At 39.3% G+C, this 25,044-nt stretch overlaps 1 protein-coding gene across 1 annotated transcript in view; it reads right to left on the reverse strand.

Moving 5' to 3' along the window:
- DTNBP1 (dystrobrevin binding protein 1) overlaps positions 1-24,350 on the reverse strand; it is a 471,889-nt gene extending 447,539 nt beyond the window's left edge. Inside the window, exons 1-3 of the mRNA XM_053714763.1 lie at positions 24,156-24,350; positions 2,220-2,270; positions 669-719 (exon numbers count right to left, since the gene is read on the reverse strand). Of these exons, the coding sequence (XP_053570738.1) occupies positions 669-719; positions 2,220-2,270; positions 24,156-24,211 (158 nt within the window). The 5' untranslated portion in view covers positions 24,212-24,350. The remainder of the gene's footprint in view (positions 1-668; positions 720-2,219; positions 2,271-24,155) is intronic.
- Between the last annotated feature and the right edge of the window lie 694 nt (positions 24,351-25,044).

Here is a 25,044-nt window from a genome sequence, read left to right on the forward strand (position 1 = left end):
TAACTCTGTTGGCTTTCAGCACTTGGCATTGTGTTTTTTTAAATATATATTGCAGCAATAGATAGATGTGTGTTTGTATGTGTATTTGTCTGTGTGTATGTGTATATATGTATGTGAGTGGGGGAGGTAGGGGGGCAGCAGAATTTTGAGTGCCTAGGGCAGCACAAAATCTAAATACACCACAGTTTGAAGCACTTTATTATTACACTTTCTACTTATAGTTTAGTACACTGCCATGACACTATCTTACTGAAGGGCTGCCCAAACACCACAGATTGCTAATCAGGGAGGTATAAATTACCGGATTTCCCCCCTCAGTACTAAGATGTACCCCTGATATTTAGTTGTGTGGCCTCTCTTTTAGCAGTCTCAAATGTTATTGTCTAGAACCAGCTTAGGCTAAAAAGGAAACTGCCTAAGCTCAGGAGACATAAATATCCTTAAGATCTTGTCTGTTAGTGGGTTCAGGTTGACATGACCAGTTGTAGAAAGAAAAATGTCAACAAGCATAGGTAATTATGAATGATACGCATCAGTTTGCTATTATATTTTATAGAAACATGGCAATTTTCATTTACAGTTTAGAAACTATATTCAGAAAATGAAGATATCCACCTTTAGAGCAAATCAGAAACAAAAAAAAATAATTAATAAATACATTAAATTACCTGCTAAGGAGCTCTACACCAGCTGGAAAATGTGACAGATGATCAGTAGGTCTGTTAAAAGACAAAATTATCTGTATTATAGTTAGACGCCAAAAAGAAAATGCAACATTAAAAAGGGACAGTCTACACTAAAATTGTTGTTGTTTAAAAAGATAAATGATGCCTTTACTACACATTTTCCAGCTTTGCACAACCAATATTGTTATATTAATATACTTTATAACATTTAAGCCTCTAAATTTCTGCCTGTTTCTAAGCAACTACAGACAGCCTCTTATCACATGCTTTTTTATTAGCTTTTCACAGGAGACTGCTAGTTCATGTGGACCCTATAGATAACATTGTGTTCACGCCCGAGGAGTTATTTAAGAGTCAGCACAACACAGCACTAATTGGCTAAAATGTAAGTCAATAGATAATAAATAAAAAGTAATGTGATCAGGGGGCAGTCAGAAGATGCTTAGCTACAAGGTAATTACAGAGGTAAAAAGTATATTAATATAACTGTGCTGGTTATGCAAAACTGGGGAATGGGTAATAAAGGGATTAAAGATAAAAAGTAGATAGAAGTGCGCTAGGGAAAAGATACTAAACACCTCTTTAAAAGACACTATCCCTACAATGTGTCAAGGTATCAAATTGACGAATGTTAAGCTTTATAGGCTTATAGATAAAGAGGGCGCCAGAGGCCAAAAGTATCAAACACCAATTTATATCAGCAAACAAATAATTTAATAAAAACAGATGAATAAAAGTAAAAAAAATTACAATTAATTTTGTAATAAGCCCAGTCATTTCCTCTCCTCGCAATATATGGTTTTTAACTTTTGTGTATATTAATTTTTTAGGCCTTACAACTATTTTACTATGTTATAGGGAGACGTCCCTTTTAGGTTATATATTCATCTGTTTTTATGAAATGATTTGTTTGTTGATATAAATTGCTGTTTGATACTTTTATTCATCTGTTTTTATTAAATGATTTGTTTGCTGATATAAATTGCTGTTTGATACTTTTGGCCTCTGGCGCCCTCTTTATCTATAAGCCTATAAAGCTTAACATTCGTTAATAAAAGGATTATCTAGCTTTTAAAACAATAACAATTCTATTGTAGACTGTCCCTTTAAAGTGAATAAGTGCAGCATATTTTTACAAATACTTACCTTTTTCTTCAGAAAAGCAGGATCGGCGATCCCCCCCATCCGCTTCTCATGCTGTATTTCCAGCAGACGAAACTGGCTTCCTCCAATCACGGCGTGGCCTCACGAGATGGACGCTCCGGGGTGCACACAATGATCGGAGGAAGCCGGTTTTGTCATTGTTGATGTACGTACAGAGCAGCTGCGGATGGGGGATCGCTGGTCCAGCTTGGCTGCAGAAAAAGGTAAGTATTTTTTAAAATATACACTGCAATGTAAAGTTTCATGAATGAAAGTGCTGTGTTTTTAATAGTATTTTTAAAAACCCGCCACTTATTCATGAAACTTTACATTCACTTTAAATTAAATATAGGTTAAAAACACCATGTTTAATACGTTTTAGCTGTTTACCTGTGTGTCTTTATCTTTGTTTCCTTTGACTTGTCACTCAAACTCTTGAGGCTACAATTGAAAAAACAGAAGAGACAATTTAAGAGTTAAAAGTTGAACGTTAGCAAACACAAATAGTATAATTAAACAGCCTACTTCACACGTCTCTAAATTAGACTTCCAAGGCTTTACAAAGAGCTGTTAACAACAAACTAACATCAACGGAACAAAGCGTCATGTCAAATGTAAATCACCAACTAAACAAAGCGTTTTCAAAAATATTCAAGGTTATTTATTAAAGCTACAAAGGATCCTAATCTAAAGCAGGAAGAAGGCAGAGGCTGAAGATGTCATACTTGGTCGGAAGAAATATATGTAATGGGAAGAGAAGAGGAGCCTATGGTTTGCGATGGGTGCCATACGGTAACCTAGTTTCAATGTTATTGTAATGACAGTTTAAAAAGGATATAAAAAAAATACAGGTAGCCCTCAGTTTACGCCAGGGTTAGGTTCCAGAAGGAATGGTTGTAAATCAAAACCATTGTAAATTGAAACCCAGTTTATAATGTAAGTCAAAGGGAAGTGAGGGAGATAGGTTCCAGACTCCTCTCAAAATTGTCATAAGTAACACCTAATACATTATTTTTAAAGCTTTGAAATTAAGACTTTAAATGCTAAACAGCATTATAAACCTAATAAAATAATCACACAACACAGAATATATAATTAAACTAAGTTAAATGAACAAAAACATTTGCTAAACAGCATTATAAACCTAATAAAATAATCACACAACACAGACTTCACTTGCATTTTTCTGCAAACAGTTCTTTCTATGCATTCCAGTATGGACTGATTTATAGACAGGAAGATCTTGTTCCTTTGAAATTTGCTTGATAGCTCAGGTCTGGTTAAACTGATTAATTTCAGCTTGCTTGGCTTTGCTACAACACAAGCGGACAGCTCCACCTACTGGCTAATTTAATAAATGCACTGCTTCTCAATGCTTTTCAATAGCAGTCACATGACTGGAAAAAAAGGTTGTTATTCTGAAACGGTGTAAATTGAACCGTTGTAAAACGAGGGCCACCTGTACTTTTGTTTTTAAAGCTTACTGTCACGGATACCAGGCTGCCAAGCTTAAATCTCCACCCCCTACGATTTCTCACCAGATTTGGACTTTTCAGAGCATTCACCATCTCCCAGACACTTGGTTTTACTTGTTTTGGTGTTCTATATCTTCTTAAAGAAGAGTGAACCTCTGAGCACCCAACCCTTTTCCGGCTGGCCGGGTCTCTCTGCATACCCGCTGACATTTACACCAGGTCGCTCCAGCGGCCCTTAGCTCCAGAGCTCCGCTCTTTTGGGGACAGCTACCTCAAAGTATTTGAAACACTGTGCGAGTTGCAGGGTGTTGCCAATACAGACCGAGTCACCCTCCTGCTCGGAAAGCTCTCCGAACGAGCTCTAGACACTTTCAACACTGTTCCCTCGGGAGACCGAAAGAACTATGACCGGGTAAAGGAGCACATCTTTGCCTGCTATGGTCTCACGCCGGAGGCTCACCGGCTGAAGTTCTGGGAACTAAAGAGGCAAGAGGGGCAGCCTTTTATGGAGTGGACACACAGGTTCACCTGGTCCTTGGACTCTTGGTTCACAGGCTGCCATGTAACAACCCTGGCCGAAGCCACCCAGCTCATTCTGTTGGAGCACTTCTATAACCACTCCCCAGCGGAGGTAAGAGAATGGTGCAAGATAATGGGCCTGAGACAGCCAACTAAGCAGCCGTCCTGGCTGATAAATACTTGGATTCCCGGCGTGAACGGCGACCAGTGACCTGCTCCTCTACCACCCTGGTCGCCCCATGGCACCTCTCAGGTACCCCCAGACCCAACCAGCGCCTGCCCGCCTCTCCAGGACCAGCGCACCCTGGTGGTGCTTTGGGTACGGTCAGATGGGTCATATGCGAAGGCACTACCCGGCGATGGAGAAGCCAAAGAATCCCCCTCAGGCTCAGTGGACAAGGGCCCCGGCTGAAGGCTACAGAGCTGCAGCCCACTGCTTGGACTCAGAGGGCCCTGCGGATTATGCCAAATGGGCAGAGGAAGTGGTCCTACATGAGGTGGACCCCGCCACCAGAGACAACAGCCTGCAGCACCCCCAGGTTGTCTGGATCAAAGGCCAGCCGTCCAGGGATTACGAGACAGTGGGGCAACCGTTACCCTTGTCCAGCCACACATGGTCACCAATTCGGACCAAACAGGGAAGTCCCTTGCAGTTTGTGTGGCTGGGGGTACGGTGCTCCGGATCCCTACTGCATGGGTTCACCAGGATTGGGGTGCCGGCTCCTGTGCTGGGGTTATAAACCATTTGCTCGCCGAAGTCTTGTTAGGAAACAACCTGGGGCACCTCCTTTGTATGGGACAGCCCCCCGGATGCTTGCCCTTTCACCACCAGCAAGCCGGACAACAGGCCACCACACTCCGGGGACCCAGGTAAGCCACTCCGCCCTGACTCCTACCCCAACCAGATTTCCTGGGCGTCCCCCACTGACTTCACTCAGGAGACATTGACCCTAGCCCCTTACTGTGCCCGGGTAGGGTATGATCCCGTGGGCCTAGGGGGGGACCATTTTGAGTGGGAGAGGGGGCTCCTATACAGGGTCACCAAGAGAGGGGGCAATTAGTGGTACCGCAAAAATATTGGTACGAGCTGCTGCGTATAGGGCATGCCATTCTCCTGGCAGGACATCTAGGAGTCACTAGGACCCGCTACCAACTGACTCAGACCTTCTTTTGGCCAGGGGTTACCAAGGATGTTAGGCAGTACTATAGGACCTGTGATGTTTGCCAGAGAGTAGGCAAGACAAGAAACCACTCCAAAGCCTCCCTCCACCCTCTCCCCATCATTGATGAACCCTTCAGCAGGGTAGCTGTAGATATTGTTGGTCCCCTGTCCCGTCCCCTCCAGGAAAAAGTATATACTGACAGTGGTAGATTATGCCAACCCGGTACCCAGAGGCCATCCCTCTGTCCAATATACAGGCAGAGAGAGTGGCGGATGCCCTGCTCCAGATATTTGCCAGGGTGGGTTTTTCCCTGGGAAGTGATCTCAGACCAAGGAACCCAATTCACTGCTGAGCTCACCCAGCAGCTGTGGAGGCTTTGCGGGATAAAACCCCTGCAAAGCGCTCCATACCACACCCAGACTAAAGGGTTGTGTGAGAGGTTCAATGGGACCCTGAAGCAGTTGCTTAGGACGTTCTCGGCATCTCACAAAGACTGGGAAAGATGCCTGCCGCACCTTCTGTTTGCATAGCAAGAGGTGCCCCAGGAATCTACTGAGTTCTCCCCCTTTGAATTAGTATATGGCTGGAGGGTGAGGGGGCCCCTAGACCTATTGAGAGCCCACTGGGAAGGATCAGTGGGGGAGGAAGGACCCTCCATTTTGGGGTACATCCTAGAATTCAGAGACCGACTGAAGGACCTAGTTGAGAGGGTGCGAGAGAACCTTCAGGTCTCTAAAGGTAGGCAGAAGCGGTGGTACGACCGAAATGCCTGTAACCAGACCCTAGGAGTAGAGCAGAAGGTTCTGGCCCTGAAGCCTGTCAAAACAGACAAGCTACAGGCTTCCTGGCAGGGACCCTATCGAGTGGTAGAACAGCTGAATGACAAAACCTGGTAGCCAAATGCTCAGATGACCGGGTTCGTCGGATCTTTCATGTGAACATGCTGAAGGCATACCAGGAAAGGGCAGAGGACGTAGCCGCCATATGTGCCCCGGCCGTGGAGGACTCAGGGTCTTCCCATGCCAGAGCTCCCCAGGCAAAATAGGTTGAGTGACATACAGTTAGATAAGAGGCTAGGGACTAGGCAGAGGGAGCAAGTCAGACAGGTGCTAGGGGACAGGAGTCCTGGGTACACCACGGTAGCGGAGCACAGAGTGGAGACCCGGGGACAGGCGCCCTTGCGACAGCCGGCATATCGGGTCCCTGAGGCAGGGAAAATATGCGCAGCAAACTCAGGGAGATACTGGACATGGGAATTACTGAACCGTCCAACAGCCCCTGGGCATTCCCGGTGATATTGGTGCCCAAATGGGACGGGACAACCAGGTTCTGCATAGACTACCATAGGCTCAATGACAGAACCACGACCGATGCCTACCCTATGCCCCAAATCGATGACCTTCTAGATCGCATCGCCCGCGGCAACTTCCTGACCACTCTAGACCTTTGCAAGGGGTACTGGCAGATCACCCTGGACCCGGAGTCCATTCCAAAGTTGGCGTTCATCACCTCCTTCAGCCTATACCAGTTTAAGGTCATGCCGTTTGGGATGAAGAATGCTCCGGTGACCTTCCAGAGGATGGTAGACCACCTTCTTGATGGCCTCCAGGATTATGCCTGCGCAAACCTAAATGATATTGCGATCTACAGCGACACCTGGGAGGACCATTTGGTCCATCTAGGCATCGTTCTAGACCGCATCAGGGCCGCCGGTCTGACCCGGAAGCCAGACAAACGTACGATAGGACGCTCGGAGGTCCAGTAACTTGGACACAGGAGTAGGCTGCGGGAAGCAGTGGCCGGAGCCGGCCAAAATTGAGGCAGTCGCAAACTGGCCAACCCCCAGGACATTCACAAAAGGAGTGCACTATTACTCAGTGCTATTCATGCAGGCTGGAGTATTCAGAGTCCACCAGCTAGCTCCCACCAGGATTCGATGTAACTTGAGTCTGAGGTAAAGAACCGAAGTAGGTAGGGGAACAGAGAGACTCCAATGGTGCAGATGGTCACTAATGCTTCCAAACACCCAATATGTGCCCCCGCTGTGATTGGATACTCACATATGCTGCGCACTATAATGCAGTGCAGGTAGTGCAAGCTGGTATATCAGAGTCTACCAGCTGACTCACTTCAAAGAGCAGGATCCACAGTCTAACAGAGGATATGAGACCCCAAAATAAAGCTCACGAACCAAATTAAATTAAATTAAAATACCCCAAGGCAAGGGATATATTTTATTAAAAGGTAGTATAAAAACAATACAAAATATTCTGATAAGGTGCAAGTAGCATGTAGAAAACGTGTAGCAGAATATCTTGTATTGTTTTTATACTACCTTTTAATAAAATATATCCCTTGCCTTGGGATATTTTAATTTATTTTATTTGGTTTGTGAGCTTTATTTTGGGGTCTCATATCCTTTGTTGGACTGTGGATCCTGCTCTTTGGAGTGAATCAGCTGGTAGACTCTGATATACCAGCTTGCACTACATTATAGTGAGCAGCATATGTGAGTATCCAATCACAGCAGGGGGCACATATTGGGTGTTTGGAAGCATTAGTGACCATCTGCACCGCTTCGTCAGTGGTGATGTAACCGCGAAATGCGTAAGACCATGCCCACCTTACGTCAACGATTGGCAAACAGCTGATCTGAGTGCTCCGAGCGAGCGGTACTTTTGAAATTTGACAACCGCATATCTAGCGGTGGTGACCGGGACACTTGGATCCCTTGGACCTGCAGCAGGATCCTCCGTGTGGCTGACTTTTAGTTTAACAGTTGGGATTCACCGACTTAAAGAGACGTGGGACCTGCAGAAAAGCACTACTGCAAATGGGGAATCTGTTAAAGTGCCTTTACATACCTCATATTGTTTGAGGGTAAAATTTGTGAGTAGACACCCTGCGGGGGGCTCTCTTTTTATTGAATGTATATTTGCGTTTCTTTAAAATTAAATTGATCTGCACTATGTAGGTGCATTTGTGCGCTTTTCTTATGTATATATATATATATATATATATATATATATATATATATATATATATATATATATATATATATATATATATATATATATATATATATATATATATATATATATATATATATATAAAAAACATGGAAGGGAACTGCACTCCAAGACCGGATCAGGTACACATCCTGTGACTCAGTAACATCCAGCCCTGGGTGCTAAATAGCACTCCAAAAAAGCTGTGATGTCACCAGAGCCACAGGCAGTTAACCCCAGTCCGGAATGGGTGCAAGAACCAAGGGAGATTACAAATAAAAAGTAATACAACACATAGAAACACCCAGCACTCACCAGCTAGCTCACAGCTAAGATAAAATCACAACTGGAAAGGTTAGTCACCGCATCTGGCCAAATGGGAAAGCTCAGGCACCACGTCAAGGTCCTTTCCTTAGCCTGAGTCCCTAACACAGGCACACCATCATGCGAGCTCACAAAGCTAAACAAACTGAGAACAAAGAAGGGGTGCACAGGTGGCTGTAATCACCCATAGAAAATACAAAACATGGAAGGGAACTGCACTCCAAGACCGGATCAGGTACACATCCTGTGACTCAGTAACATCCAGCCCTGGGTGCTAAATAGCACTCCAAAAAAGCTGTGATGTCACCAGAGCCACAGGCAGTTAACCCCAGTCCGGAATGGGTGCAAGAACCAAGGGAGATTACAAATAAAAAGTAATACAACACATAGAAACACCCAGCACTCACCAGCTAGCTCACAGCTAAGATAAAATCACAACTGGAAAGGTTAGTCACCGCATCTGGCCAAATGGGAAAGCTCAGGCACCACGTCAAGGTCCTTTCCTTAGCCTGAGTCCCTAACACAGGCACACCATCATGCGAGCTCACAAAGCTAAACAAACTAAGAACAAAGAAGGGGTGCACAGGTGGCTGTAATCACCCATAGAAAATACAAAACATGGAAGGGAACTGCACTCCAAGACCGGATCAGGTACACATCCTGTGACTCAGTAACATCCAGCCCTGGGTGCTAAATAGCACTCCAAAAAAGCTGTGATGTCACCAGAGCCACAGGCAGTTAACCCCAGTCCGGAATGGGTGCAAGAACCAAGGGAGATTACAAATAAAAAGTAATACAACACATAGAAACACCCAGCACTCACCAGCTAGCTCACAGCTAAGATAAAATCACAACTGGAAAGGTTAGTCACCGCATCTGGCCAAATGGGAAAGCTCAGGCACCACGTCAAGGTCCTTTCCTTAGCCTGAGTGAGTGTACATAAATGCATAGATAAAGCTGGCCAGCTTTATCTACACAATGTACACAATGTATTCTTAAATGTATGTGATTTTCTTGATTTTCCTTTTTTTTCATTTTTTGTTTGCACTAATAAATTTATTTTATTTATAACAATCTTGTGTGGTTTTGGTTTAGGGGACCCAGAAGTTGTTTGGTTGCATGGAGGCCTGGAACACCTATTTCTAAATTAATACTTACGTATGCGTGTATTGAACATAATATTTAAATGGAGTGCTGAAATCCCTGTCTCTTTTGGAGAGAACACTACTGTGATCTCTTCAAATTTTTCTTCCTTAAGAGTTGTAAAAATATTTGTTTACAGGGCCTGCACCCGATATTAACTAATATAAAGCGGATTTTTGATAACTTCTCCTTAACAGACTCAGTATATATATATATATATATATATATATATATATATATATATATATATATACACACATATATTTTAATAAATCTAATCTTTACTCACATATATCATTACTTCATACGCATTTAGATATAAGCCAATATATTTTAATTAACATTTTAATTAATAATTATTATACTTAACAGAGTAGACAGCCAGAAATTTAATAAGTTAGGTAGTTTTCCCCAGTGTGTGTGTCAGCAGTGTTTACCTCCGCTTATGAGTGTACTTGTTCCTTTCCCTTTAACCACCAGATAGCTTACTCAGAGCGTAATTAACCAATCAACTGTTAGGTTAGCCTATATTAACATGAATAACGGAACTGGGCATTATGCAGTCTATGAATAAGGCTCAGGGAGAGCTGAAACGCATAAGACAGGCCCCTTTCCAGAGCTCCTAACAGCCCACTTAACATCTGGCCATAGCTACATTCTCTGCTAGCATGTATACACATATTATGCATGAATAGCGTTGCTGTTTTACCTTTCTATTTGTTTCTAATAAACTGTTTTGAGCAGCGGTCCGGAATATATATATATATATATATATATATATATATATATATATATATATATATATATATATATATATATATATATATATATATATATATATATATATATATATATATATATATATATATATATATATATATATATATATATATATATATATAACAAGAACTTGCACTAACTGGACTTTTTCAAACACCAAAAACAAATTTTTAATGTAACGTTTCGGAGACAAAGTATCCCCTTCCTCAGACAAAGGTGAAATGGCAAAACAAGCAGTATAAAAAGACAAACCAAGTGATAGACCCTCCCCCCAATTAAGACAAAAAAAAAACACGCCAAAATGGTAGTCATGACAACCACTCCAAACACAGTGTCATTATTGCTTTAAACAAATAGTTTGCAACATACAATGATCAAGTGATAAAGATTCAATGATCAAGTGGTAAAAATTCAAAAGTGCAGCACTATATAAATGTGAAACCAAAATTAAAATAAACCTATATACACATATATCCAACATATAGAATAATAACTTCAAATTAATGATCGATTTGATATTCACACGCATATCACATTCAAAAGTAATTTGGTGAGAAAACAGCGTGGTAAATACATGGGAAGCCCATACTCACACACAAACAAACATGTATATCTCACTGTTAGATCGTACACATATCAGGGACTGTGTGCATGCACAACATAATGGGGTTAGTACTTCCATTAAACATACCGCCTATTTCATATGCTCTAATGTGCACTTACTTTGTAAACAAACACTGGTTGCTACCGCTGGAACAATCATCCAAGTCCGGTAATGCCGCATACCGGAAGGACAGGGGCATGAGCCATATATTGCCCCATTAGGTAATTGAACCCCTTGATGCTCACTTTTATATTTAATGTTTTAGTTATTTTGTATCCACTTGCTACTATTAATTCTAGGCACATTTTAACCATATAGTATTTGAATTTTTTGCACATATTTTTTGTAGTTATTTGTGCTATGTTGAGAGCTAGCTGTTTATTTCATTTTTTATGGTAAGCTCTATTTTCATTATTGTCCCAATGGTTCATGTAGTTTTATTAATATTTGTCAATCAGGACCATTTGTTCCCCCCCCCCCCCCCCCCCTGTACAGTGGCGCTGCTTTGTATAATGTTGTGGGATTGTGGCTCACTAGTCATGCTGGTTTTACCTTTTGGTCCTTTGTTTATTTTGATTTTTAATTTTGGTTTGCGGCCCGAGCATGCGCAGTGTGCGCACCACGCTTTTGCCATTGCCTTGGCAACATGACGTCACTACATGCCCCTGTCCTTCCGGTATGCGGCATTACCGGACTTGGATGATTGTTCCAGCGGTAGCAACCAGTGTTTGTTTACAAAGTAAGTGCACATTAGAGCATATGAAATAGGCGGTATGTTTAATGGAAGTACTAACCCCATTATGTTGTGCATGCACACAGTCCTTGATATGTGTACGATCTAACAGTGAGCTATACATGTTTGTTTGCGTGTGAGTATGGGCTTCCCATGTATTTACCACACTGTTTTCTCACCAAATTACTTTTGAATGTGATATGCGTGTGAATATCAAATCGATCATTAATTTGAAGTTATTATTCTATATGTTGGATATATGTGTATATAGGTTTATTTTAATTTTGGTTTCACATTTATATAGTGCTGCACTTTTGAATTTTTACCACTTGATCATTGAATCTTTATCACTTGATCATTGTATGTTGCAAACTATTTGTTTAAAGCAATAATGACACTGTGTTTGGAGTGGTTGTCATGACTACCATTTTGGTGTTTTTTTTTTCTTAATTGGGGGGAGGGTCTATCACTTGGTTTGTCTTTTTATACTGCTTGTTTTGCCATTTCACCTTTGTCTGAGGAAGGGGATACTTTGTCTCTGAAACGTTACATTAAAAAAATTTTTTTGGTGTTTGAAAAAGTCCAGTGAGTGCAAGTTCTTGTTACCATTATCTACTACCCACTAGCACCCTGGCTGATGAAATTTGAAGAGTTTGAGAGTGCTCATCCTGGAAAAATATTATATAATTATATATATATATATATATATATATATATATATATATATATATATATATATATATATATATATATATATATATATATACACACACACACACACTAATACAAACACACCTTAGACAATTAAATAAAGCATAATTGTATAATCAACAAATGCATAATAAAAAAAAAAATCAATAACATTTAAAAATTTAAATGAGCAGAAGATTTTTTTTTAACAAATGTAAAACTTTCCTTTCATGTCCTTGTCCTCTGTACCATGTGACAATCATTAGCCATTCACAGAGTCATACATGTATATGAGCTGTGAACTCTTGCACATGCTCAGTATAAACTGGGGCCCTCAAAGTGTGCACATAACACCGTGCACACTCTAAGAATGAGCAGCTTTCTTTATATAATGGCTTGTTTATACAAGCTTCTACAGGAAAATGCTTCAGACTACAAACACCTAAACAAACAGCTTCTGCAAGTGAATGAGGTGTGTTGAATAAAATTGTATACATTGCCATATCACGTGCACGCTACATGCTCTCTTCAACATAAAGAATGAATCAAAGTTAAAAGGGATATGAAACCCTCCAAAAAAAATGTTGTGATTCAGATCGAGTATACAAATTTACAAAACTTTTCCATGGTCCCTTTGTCAAATACAATACATCAAAGATACTCCCGGGATTATATTTGATGAACTGCATTTGACAAAGGGACCAGTTAGGTTCCGAAACGTCAGGTTCTCTTTTAATTTGATGGCTCTCTTTTATTTGATGGATAGTAAACGCTAAGTTTTAAAGCATAAGTCCACAAAGTGCTTATCTTTGCTGCTCAATATTGACTGTTCATATAGCACCGTGGCGGATGATGACTTGTGATATGGAGTGCATCCTTTTCAAAATATATATGTAATGAATTAGAGCATGTACATTTTTTTTTATTTTATTTTATTTTATTATTATGACCCTTTAATTTCTGCATTTCCATTACTTTGTATCAAGGAGCAACTTTGAAATGGTTGCTATGAGACACCTGCTTTAGCTGCAGTGTATTGCACATACTCAGTAGAGGACTTTTGCTGCAAAAATCATGTGAGTTCTGTGATATCTGCTCTCATCTCACTAAATAGCCACTGGGTATTTATATGTGTTCATTTTCCAAGAAAACAAGTATGTTGTTTCGAACAATCTGTTTAGATAAAAAAAAAAGCTAAATTAAAGTAAATATAAAAATAAGAGCATTGTATCATATCCATTTAATGGAGGCTTTTAAAGAGCCCATGCTCCCTGATTTAAAGTGACAGTCTACACCAGAATTTTTATTGTTTTAAAAGATAGATAATCCCTTTATTATCCAGTCCCCAGTTTTGCATAACCAACACAGTTATAATAATATACTTTTAACCTCTGTGATTATCTTGTATCTAAGCCTCTGCAAACTGCCCCTTTTTTCAGTTCTTTTGACAGACTTGCAGTCTAGCCAATCAGTGATGGCTCCCAGATAACACTGTGCTCGTGCACGTGAAGTTATCTATATGAAATATGTGAACTAACACCCTCTAGTGGTGAAAAACTGTTAAAATGCAATCTGAAAGAGGTGGGCTTCAAGGTCTAAGAAATTAGCATATAAACCTCCTAGGTTAAGCTTTCAACTAAGAATACCAAGAGAACAAAGCAAAATTGGTGATAAAAGTAAATTGGAAAATTGTTTAAAATTACATGCTCTATCTGAATCATGAAAGTTTATTTTGGCCTAGACTGTCCCTTTAATTAGAGACCGGGATAAGACCAATTATTAGAAACAATGGCTCCACCTCTTTTAAAAATTAGGGGTCACATGCACTTTTAATTTTAAATAGGACAGCATCACAGGAAACCCTTGAGACCAAGCAATACCTACGTTATAAGAAGATAAAAAACAAAGAGAACATTATAAATGAAAAATCACAAGAGGTAGAAATGTTCTAACATAAATATAAAGGATTTATTATTTACATTATTTCCTCAAATACATGTTAACAGTTAACTTCAGTTAATTGTTCCACCATATGTACAAAGCATAAAAGGTCACTTAACTACAATCGTGTGTATGAAAGAAAGATCACTTCTGCAATTTTTACAAAGTAATGATAGCCTTGTAAGTACTGATACAAACAATTGGGGCTTTGGTGGTCCCATTATATTTTCAAAGACTTAAAGGGACATTAAACACTAAACATATTTTATAAGCATAGTACTGAGTTTATTCCCCCTTCCTCTAGTCATGGGTGCTGCTATGTTGAAATCTATCTTTCCCCACATTCCAGTACCAACCTGTTACAACATGTGCATCAACTCTCATTCAGATACTTGCAGTGCAACCTAGGTTCCAAAATGGCAGCACTTATGATAGGAGGGAGCTGCATTAAATATATTTAATCTCCCTTTATTAACATAAAATATAAAACTTTTTTTAGCCCAACCTTAGATTTAAAAAAGGGAAGTCAAAGTTTTACTGGGTGATTCTATACAAAAATCTTAATTGGTGAGGAACTAGACTATGTGTTATTGGCAAAAAAAGCCTAATTTGAAAAATGTTCCAAAATTCTATTCTTTGCAAATCCAATGGGAAGGTCCATAATCAATGTCAAATGGTGGCTTGAGGATAAAATATATGGAATGGCTATATGGTCACCTACTACCAGTGGTAGTGGACTTTCCATGATATTTGAAAGACGCTAAACATCTATTGCCTAAGTTACAGACAAAGAACTGGAGCACTGATGCAGTTGCTCTGGATTCAAGCAAAGCACCACTCATTGCATATTTGGAAGCAATAGATGAAATATGCCATTCTATAATAAAATGGATCTTATTTCTTTACCTGGTATACAGGTGACCTGCTTTTAAAGTGAAAGTCAATCCTAGTGTTATACAAACGCTAGGATTGACTGTTGAAACAAATAAAGGGGACTTTCATTCATGAAATATAAAGATACTTCATGTAGAAAGCTCCTTTATTTGTTTCAATTGATCGCCGTTTTTACCTGCTACAGCAGCCCACGGCTAAAATATTTTTTTGCTAAGAGGTGACGTTTTCACCTCTTAGCAAATAGCCGTGTAGTAAATCCGGCTCTCATGGGCGCCCAGTCGGATTTACCGCACAGCTATTGGCTAAGAGGTGAAAACGTTACCTCTTAGCAAAAAAATTTTTTTAGCCGTGGGCTGCTGTAGCAGGTAAAAACGGCGATCAATTGAAACAAATAAAGGAGCTTTCTATATGAAGTATCTTATATTTCATGAATGAAAGTCTCCTTTATTTGTTTCAATAGTCAATCCTAGTGTTTGTATAACGCTAGGTTTGACTTTCACTTTAAGCAAGACAAAAGTAGATTATACAAGTATACAAATCTGTTTTAAAGATGAATGTCACCATCGATTCTATATAATACATACATTTATAATAATAATAGAAAAGTGTAGAGCTCTGAAAGATTATCATGTTACCAGTCAACACAGTAGATTTGCATCATCAACAAATGCAAGATAAGACAATGCAATAGCACTTTGTCTGAACTTCAAATGAGTATTAGATTTTTTTTCTAACTATTTTAAAAGTTATGTCTATTTACACTCCCCCTGTACCATGTGACAGCGATCAGCCAATCACAAATACATACACGTACCATGTGACAGCCATTTGCCAATCACAAATGCATACACGCTTATTCTTTGACTTCTTGCACATGCTCAGTAGGAGCTGGTGACTCAAAAAGTTTAAATATAAAAAAGACTGAACATTTTGTTAATGGAAGTAAATTGGAAAGTTGTTTAAAATTGCTGCTCTATCTGAATAATGAAAGTTTAATTTTGACTTGAGTGTCCTTTTAATATTATATTGAAATGAAAGGAGGCCTTGGTGAAAATCCTAGATGTGTTATGCTCAGGACAGACTTACACAACCCATCAAAACTTACTAGCCCCAAGGTAGAACATGCTGTAAACTGCAATGTAATAGTAGAATATGCAGCACGTCTGCAGAAAGAACAGAGCAGTGCCAGATAAAATCAAATTTGTGCCTGCACTTTTCATTTTTAGCTGTTCGATTACAGCTCAATGTAAATAGTTACTGTGTTCCTCTCGACTTTTCTCCCCTCTTCCTGAACTCTAGTGCGGTGCAGGACGAGAGCAAAAAGGGGAAGCAGAGAAGGTAAGCCAGGGCTTATTTTTTCTAAATCTAGGAGTCAACCAAAAAACTTTTTTTTTTTTTTTTTTTAAATTAACCGCTTAAGGACTGGGCATTTCAGACTAAAACTTCACCAAAAGACCAGAGCATTTTTAGCATTTTTGAAATTATTTACAAACAGCTTGTGCAATCATGGCACAAATGGTTGTAAATGCTTTTCTGGGACATGATGTTTTCAGAAATAGCAGACATATATGGCTTTGGCATTGCTTTTTGGTAATTAGAAGACCGCAAATTGCAGCTGCGCACCATAGTTGTATTATTCCTAGAAGTAAAGGAGTTAATTAGGTAGCTTGTAGGGTTAATTTTAGCTTTAGTGTAGAGATTACCCTCCCACCTGACACATTCCACCCCCTGATCCCTCTCAAACAGCTCTCTTCCCTCTCCCACCCCCCAATGGTCACCCCCATCTTAAGTACTGGCAGAAAGTCTGCCAGTATGAAAATAAAAGGCTTTTTTTTTATTTTAATTTTTTTTTAATTTTTAATATATGTTCTGCAGTGTGGGATCCCCCATACCCCCCTCAACCTCCTTGATCCCCCCCAAACAGCTTTCTAACCCTCCCCCTCTACCTATTAGCCACCATCTTAGGTAACGGCAGCTGTCTGCCAGTACCCAGTTTTCCCAAATTTGCCAACTTTAGTTTATAAAATTTATTTGCCAACTTTAGTTTATAAAATTTAAAAAAAAAAAAAAGTAGTGTAGCTGCCCCCCCCACTTCAATTACCCCCTCCCAGATCGATTTCCAACCCTCATATCCCATCCCTCAGTATGATCCCCCTCTCCCTCCTTCACCCTCTCTGCCACTCTGGGTGTTTTTTTTCTGTAGCGTAGCATTCCCGCCCCCTCTCCCACAATGGGTCGCCCACCCGCCTACCTCCTTAAAACAATCGGCACCACCACAGCCTGATACGGAGAGGGCCACAGAGTACCTCTGCCCGTCTTTTTCTGCACTGCCCCACTCGTGGGGTGTGCAGAAATAGCGTGATCTCGCTAGTTTTAGCGAGATCTCGGCAGAGGGTACTACTCAGGACCTTAGTAGCTTAACAACCAGCGTCGTACAGGATATGGCGCTTGTCGTTAAGGGTTTAATGGCCCTCTACCCATTTGATCCCTATAAATGTTATCTTTTATAACGCCTATGAATATTGCGCTGCGGAATCTGTTGGTGCTCTACAAATACCTAATATTATTATTATTATTAATAATAAGTTTGTATAGACATCAGAGGCTGAAGCTTTCCCAAATAAGTGAATTGGCTTTAAACAGTATTCTGAAAATGGGGTTAAATCATTAAAATCCACCTAATAAGCATTTTGGGTTTTTTAAATAAAAAAAAATAAATTACCAATTATTTTTGTCCCCTGTCCCATAAGAGGAGGAAAAATAATCAGTTGCCAATAGACATCTTAAAAGGGACAGTAAAGTCTAAATTAAATTTCATGATTCAGATAGAGCATGCAATTTTAAACAACTTTCCAATTTACTTCTGTTATCAAATTTGCTTCATTCTCTTGGTATCTTTTATTGAAGAGTAAAACAAGGTAGGCTCATAAGAGCTCAGGGGTGTGCATGTGTCTTTAGTACTCTAAGGCAGCAGTGTTTTGTAACATTGTATAACAAAGCTACAAATAATGTTGCAAAACACTGCTGCCAGAGTACTAAAGACACATGCACACTCCTGAGCTCTTATGAGCCTACCTAGTTTTACTCTTCAACAAAATATACAAAGGGAACAAAGCAAATTTGAGAACAGAAGTATATTGTAAAGGTTGTAAAATTGCGTCTCTCTAGGAATCATAAAAGTTTAATTTTGAGTTTACTGTCCCTTAAGCTGGGAGGAAAAAAAATAAAAAGATTCCTCAAATGGGTTTAAACTACCTGAGCAAGAAATGATCTCTCACTACAATAAAAACAGTCATGTAGCTCAGATGTTTGCTGATATCTGTAAAGCATATCAAATGTTTAGGCTGGTGCTTTACATTAGTCATTTTGATAAATCTATTTTATGTTTGTTTGGTGCTAAACAAAACCCAGATACAATCTTCTCAGCCACATAAATTTTATACCATGGATATGTTGTGCCAAACATGCACTTCCTGTTAGTTTCTAAATGAAGCTCATGCAAATACTTAGAAATGTACTGTACTTTAGCTATATACATGCCGCCATTTTGGCCAGTTTAAGAGTAAAGATTTGCTTAGCAATGGGGTACCATGACGCTCTAGTGTTTCACATGCGCACGCACAAAGGATTACACTGTTACTCTAATGCTCCTTTATCCCTATACATCTGCTTCTTGAAATCAATTTAAAAGTAAACACCATATAATTATACTAGAAGGCTGACGGCTTGCTATAGAATAACAAGTCTAAACATTTTTAAAACAAGTTAATATTGTGTTTGCTGTAATGGTTTTTCAACAGCCAAACTACACCCACCACTGCCTTATTTAGAAGCACCAATCCAGGCTTACTTTTAGAGGCGATAAGGCATAGTTACCATGGTCATTATGTTAGTATAAGCTGCATTTTTATTATTATTATTTTTTTTTATCTGCAGAAGCCAGTTTGGGACAGATATGTAGCAGTGTTAGCATTTCTAGTTTTCAGAAATAGAAAATCCACAAACCTCAAAAGACAATTACATGAAAAAGGGGCAAAATAAATTAAACTAAAGTAAAACATTATTTTACTTTGCATAACTAAACATTTTATATTTCAACATCAAGGTGTTCATTGTCCCATTTTAGTGTCAAAGTACAGAGTGTGTCCACCTTTACAAAGAAACAGTATTCATTTTTGGAAGGTCAGGCAAACCTCAAAGATAATAATCACAGACTAATTAAAGGGAATAGCACTAAAATATGGAACACTAAGAACACACATAATTGATCACGGTTTGCACAGAGTTTGATCAGAGAGTTAGGTAAGTACTAAGTGAAGTCATTAAACAGTAATGATCATACACCCAGGTTTAGAGAATATATGTGAATCACCTCCATGAAAATAATTTAATTTGTTCTTCTATCTTTCATGTTATTCTATATTATGTATATTCCTAGACTACAGAAAACTGGTTAGTGCCCAAGTTTAATAAACAGGCATACCTTGCTTTATTGCGCTTTGTAGCTAGTGCTCTTTTTACAAAGTGAAGTCTATCTGTGCCATTTTCCAACATATAGTCATATAAACAAACAAATACACGTATATACCCAACTAGATACACACACACCCCACCAGCAAAAAGATTATTAGTAACTGAAGGCTCAGATTACGGTTAGCATTTTTTTTTAGCAATAAAGTATTTTTAACCCCTTATTAATGACCACAACACTTTTCCATTTTCTGTCCGTTTGGGACCAAGTCTATTTTTAGATTTTTGCAGTTTGTGTTTAGCTGTAATTTTCCTCTTACTCATTTACTGTACCCACACATATTATATTCCGTTTTCTCGCCATTAAATGGACTTTCTAAAGATACCATTATTTTCATCATATCTTATAATTTACTTTATAATAAAAAATAAAAAAAATGTATAAAAAATATGAGGGGGGGAGAAACCTTACTTTTTCTAACTTTGACCCTCAAAATCTGTTACACATCTACAACCACCAAAAAACACCCATGCTAAATAGTTTTTAAATTTTGTCCTGAGTTTAGAAATACCCAATGTTTACATGTTCTTTGCAAGTTATAGGGCAATAAATACAAGTAGCACTTTACTATTTCCAAACCACTTTTCTTCAAAATTAGTGCAAGTTACATTGGGACACTGATATCTTTCAGGAATCCCTGAATATCCCTTGATATGTATAATTTTTTTTTTTTTTTTTTTAAAAAGACAACCCAAAGTATTGATCTAGGCCCATATTGGTATATTTCATGCCACCATTTCACCGCCAAATGCGATCAAATAAAAAAAATCGTTCACTTTTTCACAAACTTTAGGTTTCTCACTGAAATTACCGTATTTACAAACAACTTGTGCAATTATGGCATAAATGGTTGTAAATGCTTCTCTAGGATCCCCTTTGTTCAGAAATAGCAGACATATATGGCTTTGCTTTTTGGTAATTAGAAGGCCGCTAAATGCCACTGCGCACCACACGTGTATTATGCCCAGCAGTGAAGGAGTTAATTAGGGAGCATGTAGGGGACTTCTAGGGTTAATTTTAGCTTTAGTGTAGTGCAGTAGACAACACCAAGTATTGATCTAGGCCCATTTTGGTATATTTCATGCTACCATTTCACCACCAAATGCGATCAAATTAAAAAAAAAAAAGTAAAATTTTTCACAATTTTAGGTTTCTCACTGAAATTATTTACAAACAGCTTGTGCAATTATGGCACAAATGGTTGTAAATGCTTCTCTGGGATCCCCTTTCTTCAGAAATAGCAGACATATATGGCTTTAGCATTGCTTTTTGGTAATTACAAGGCCGCTAAGCATCACACGTGTATTATGTCTAGCAGTTAAGGTGTTAATTAGGTAGCTTGTAGGGAGCTTGCAGGGTTAATTTTAGCTTTAGTGTAGAGATCAGCCTCCCACCTGACACATCAAACCCCCCGATCCCTCCCAAACAGCTTTCTTCCCTCCCCCACAATTGTCCCCGCCATCTTAAGTACATATGCTGCTGTGTAGGATCCTCCCTTAGCCCCCAACCTCCCTGATCCCCCCCCCCAAAACAGCTCTCTAACCCTCCGCCTTATTGGGGCCATCTTGGGTACTGGCAGCTGTCTGCCAGTACCCAGTTTGCAAAAAAAAAAAAATGTATTTCCCCTTTTTTTTCTGTAGTGTAGCTTCCCCTCCCACAGACCAACCCCCACCCCCTGACTAATCATTTTTTTTCAACTTGCCCCCCCCCCTTTTTCCCCACTTTTCACTAAAAATGTTCTGTAGTGTAGTGGTTCCCACCCGCTCTCTCCCCATGCACGCGCCCTGCCCCCGCCCATGATCCTGCCACATCACAGGGCCAATCGATGGCCGCCACCCGCCTACCAACGATACCAGCCATCGATGTCCGGTGCAGAGAGGGCCACAGAGTGCAATTTTTAGTTTGACAATACAGTTCGTCTAAGATTTCATTATCTTGAGAAACAGATGTTTGAAGGCCTTAAACATAAATTTTAATTCCTTAAAACATTTTTTACTGACCCTGGCTTACTAAGTTTTTAACTTGCATAAAAAGTTAAAACACATAAGTAAAATATCCCACTCAGGATCTACAAACATTCTAACTCCCAAGCAGAACACAGCAGTGAGCTAATTGCTTTATTTATTATTATATAATACAGAGAAGCCTGGCAGTTGAAATTATTGTCACTAACCTATCTGATGCTTTCAACAGCTCTCTTGTTCCTGCTGGGAGCTACTGATTGTGGCTCAGATTACAAGTGGAGCTCTAATGATAGGTTGTGGTATTAGCGCACACATTTATATTACAAGTCCATAGTAAAACAGATTTATCAGATAAGGTTTAGTGCGGCCAACATTGCTCTAATTCACCTTATATACTTTCAATGGATATAGCAGCCCCAATAAATATCACTGATATTACAAGTTGAAAGTTATGGTTCACATTTGAGATAAAGCTAAATTCCTAAGTGCTTCACTTAGTAGAGGTTCCCTGCACCACTAGTAGCTTCAGAATATAGTAAGAAGTATGAGGCGCTACCTCCGCACAGGCCATAAAGTCTGCAGAAAGAAAATATAGGGAAGAAAAAAAAAAAAAAAAAAAAAAAAAGGTTTTAGTGAACAAACTTTTGGTGGGGAGAGGAGACCTTTAAACTACTAATAATGGGGGAGAAAATATGTGTGTGCAAATGTATATTATCATTTATTTGTATAGCACCACAAAATTCCGTAGCGCTGGGTACAGATATAGGGGTATACACTGACAAGGATTTGTAATAAGATACAAAAACATAACATACAAAAATCTACCACAGGAGGCGGCCCTACTCCGAAGAGCTTACAGTCTAAAGGTGTATACAAACATATTGATATACATATGTATTATTTATATCTGCTGGTGAGAGTGGGTGTATGTATGTAAATATATACACACATACACATATACACGCACACACACATTTTTGTTTTAGAATTAAAGGGACACTAAACCCAAATCTTTTCTTACATGATTCAGATAGAGCATGCAATTTTAAGCAACTTTCTAATTTACTCCTATTATCAATTTTTCTTCGTTCTCTTGCTATCTTTATTTGAAAAAGAAGGCATCTAAGCTAAGGAGCCAGACAATGTTTTGTTCAGAACTAGGGACAGCATTTGTTTATTGGTGCTGTCCAATCAGCAAAGACAACCCAGGTTGTGAACCAAAAATGGGCCGGCTTCTAAACTTACATTTTTGCTTATCAAATAAAGATAGCAAGAGAATGAAGAAAAAAATGATAATAGGAGTAAATTAGAAAGTTGCTTAAAATTGCATGCTCTATCTGAATCATGAAAGAAAAAAATTGGGTTCAGTGTTCCTTTAAAGGTCCATTATAGAGAAAACATGGCATGCTCTTATTCATTAAATATTTTCACTGTCGACGCTGCAAATCTATATGTTTATACTCTGTAAAACAGTGCTTGACAAATCTGTTTAAAAAATTAGGAGCCAGTAAGAATATTTAGGAGCCATGCATATTTTTAGGAGCCAGACAGTTGGGTTTGTATATAAATGCATGGAGAAATAACCCAAAAAGTTAAGAGCCAGTGGCTCCCAGGCTCCTGGGTTTGTCGAGCCCTGTTGTAAAATGTGGTAAACACATTAGGTAAAGTAAAGCTTTGGAGCTGCAGAGAATTGCTGGCCCTGAAATCTAACGCTGACCCAATCAGCAGCGCTAGTCAAACAACCAAGGTGTGCAACTAGCACACTGTTGATTGACTCAGTGGCAGTTTCAAAATCAGGACCAGCAGTTCTCTGTAGCTCCCTACTAGTACATTACCTATGTGTTTAACCCATGTGCTGGGGATAAACACATAGATTTGCAGGGTCAATAATGAGAAACTTATATTCATGCTAATTACACAACCAATATTTGTTACATTACAATTATTTTACTAAAATTTATTTTTTAAATACAAATGCATCAATAGAAAGCCAAGTCCTTCCTAAAGCATATATGGCATAACTGATGCAATTCTGTGTACAATATCCTAATGAAGTCTGAGTGTGTCACACAAAATCTGTGTTTTCAAAAACTTACCGAAGGACATCTCAAAGCAAAAATAAGTCAATAGTATAACTAGTATATACATTTTTACACCCCCTTTAGTTGTCAACAACTGCAAATAATTAAATGAAATATGTGGGAATTATTCTTAGAACACACAATAAGCTTGTGCAGAAATAAATATATCACGTGTTTGCTGATAGTAACAACTCTATCAAGTGCTACAGATCTAGCTGGTGCTTTAAAAACAATAATCATGTGACTGTGTAAACATAGTAAATGATATCTCGAGTGCAAGCTGAGAGCACAACCTGCCTGTCACATGACACTAATGACATTTCAATCACAGTAAGGTCCATCACTGCACAAAGTGAAAGTGACACAAGTCATAGTGAGCACCAGTAATAATTACTAACGATTTCCACACTTCCCGGACTCACACCGCTGCTGACTAATACTCTGCATAAGAGGAATTAGATTGGCAAGAAGTTTACCCGCTCGTGAGGTCCTGCTGCACAGTGAGCAGTCGCTCCCGCAGGTTCTCAAACATTTCGATCAGGAATCTGCTTCCTACCCAGCGGATTCAATCATGCACTGGTGCGACTCAGTCCGCGGTTTAGCTACGAACCATTATTACTATAGTCCCTGGGTGATCAGATGCGCAAGCTTCCTCCGCTGGCCACGCCCCACTGTCACAAGGAGGGAGGTGGGACTGGGACACGGGACCGCGCCCCTCATGATGTCACCTAGAGGGGGTTTCACTCTGTGCTCCGTGTGTGTATAGATTTTGAGAGAGGCCTTTTTGCCTTTATCGTAGTGAAAGCGGTGGCCGGTGGCTGCACAGTCACACTGTCAGTCTGTCACACATGTTCCCTTCCCGGAAAGAACAGAAGCTGTATATATGATGTGTGGCTATAGCGACCCGTATATTCCATATAGAAGCAATTGCTTTTATTTCCCATATAGTATCTGTCATAGGATATTAAATAAAATTTGTTAGACTATTATGCCATTTCACCGTTCTACCTGCAGACAGTGAAACCAGCACAGTAAATGTAGCATATACACTCACCACTTTATTAGGTACACCTGTTCAATTGCTTGGTAGCACAAATTGCTAATCAGCCAATCACATGATAGCAACTCAATGCATTTAGGCATCTAAAGGACGTTGTGAATACGACTCGCTGAAGTTCAAACCGAGCATCAGAATGGGGAAGAAAGGGGATTTAAGTGACTTTGAACGTGGCATGGTTATTGGTGTCTGGTCTGAGTATTTAAAAAACTGCTGATCTGGGATTTTCACGCACGACCATCTCTAGGGTTTACAGAGAAAGGTCCGAAAAAGAGAAAATATCCAGTGAGCGGCAGTTGTGTGGACGG

The sequence above is a fragment of the Bombina bombina genome, chromosome 5 (genome assembly GCF_027579735.1).
Source record: "Bombina bombina isolate aBomBom1 chromosome 5, aBomBom1.pri, whole genome shotgun sequence".
NCBI classification, from domain to species: Eukaryota; Metazoa; Chordata; class Amphibia; order Anura; family Bombinatoridae; genus Bombina; species Bombina bombina.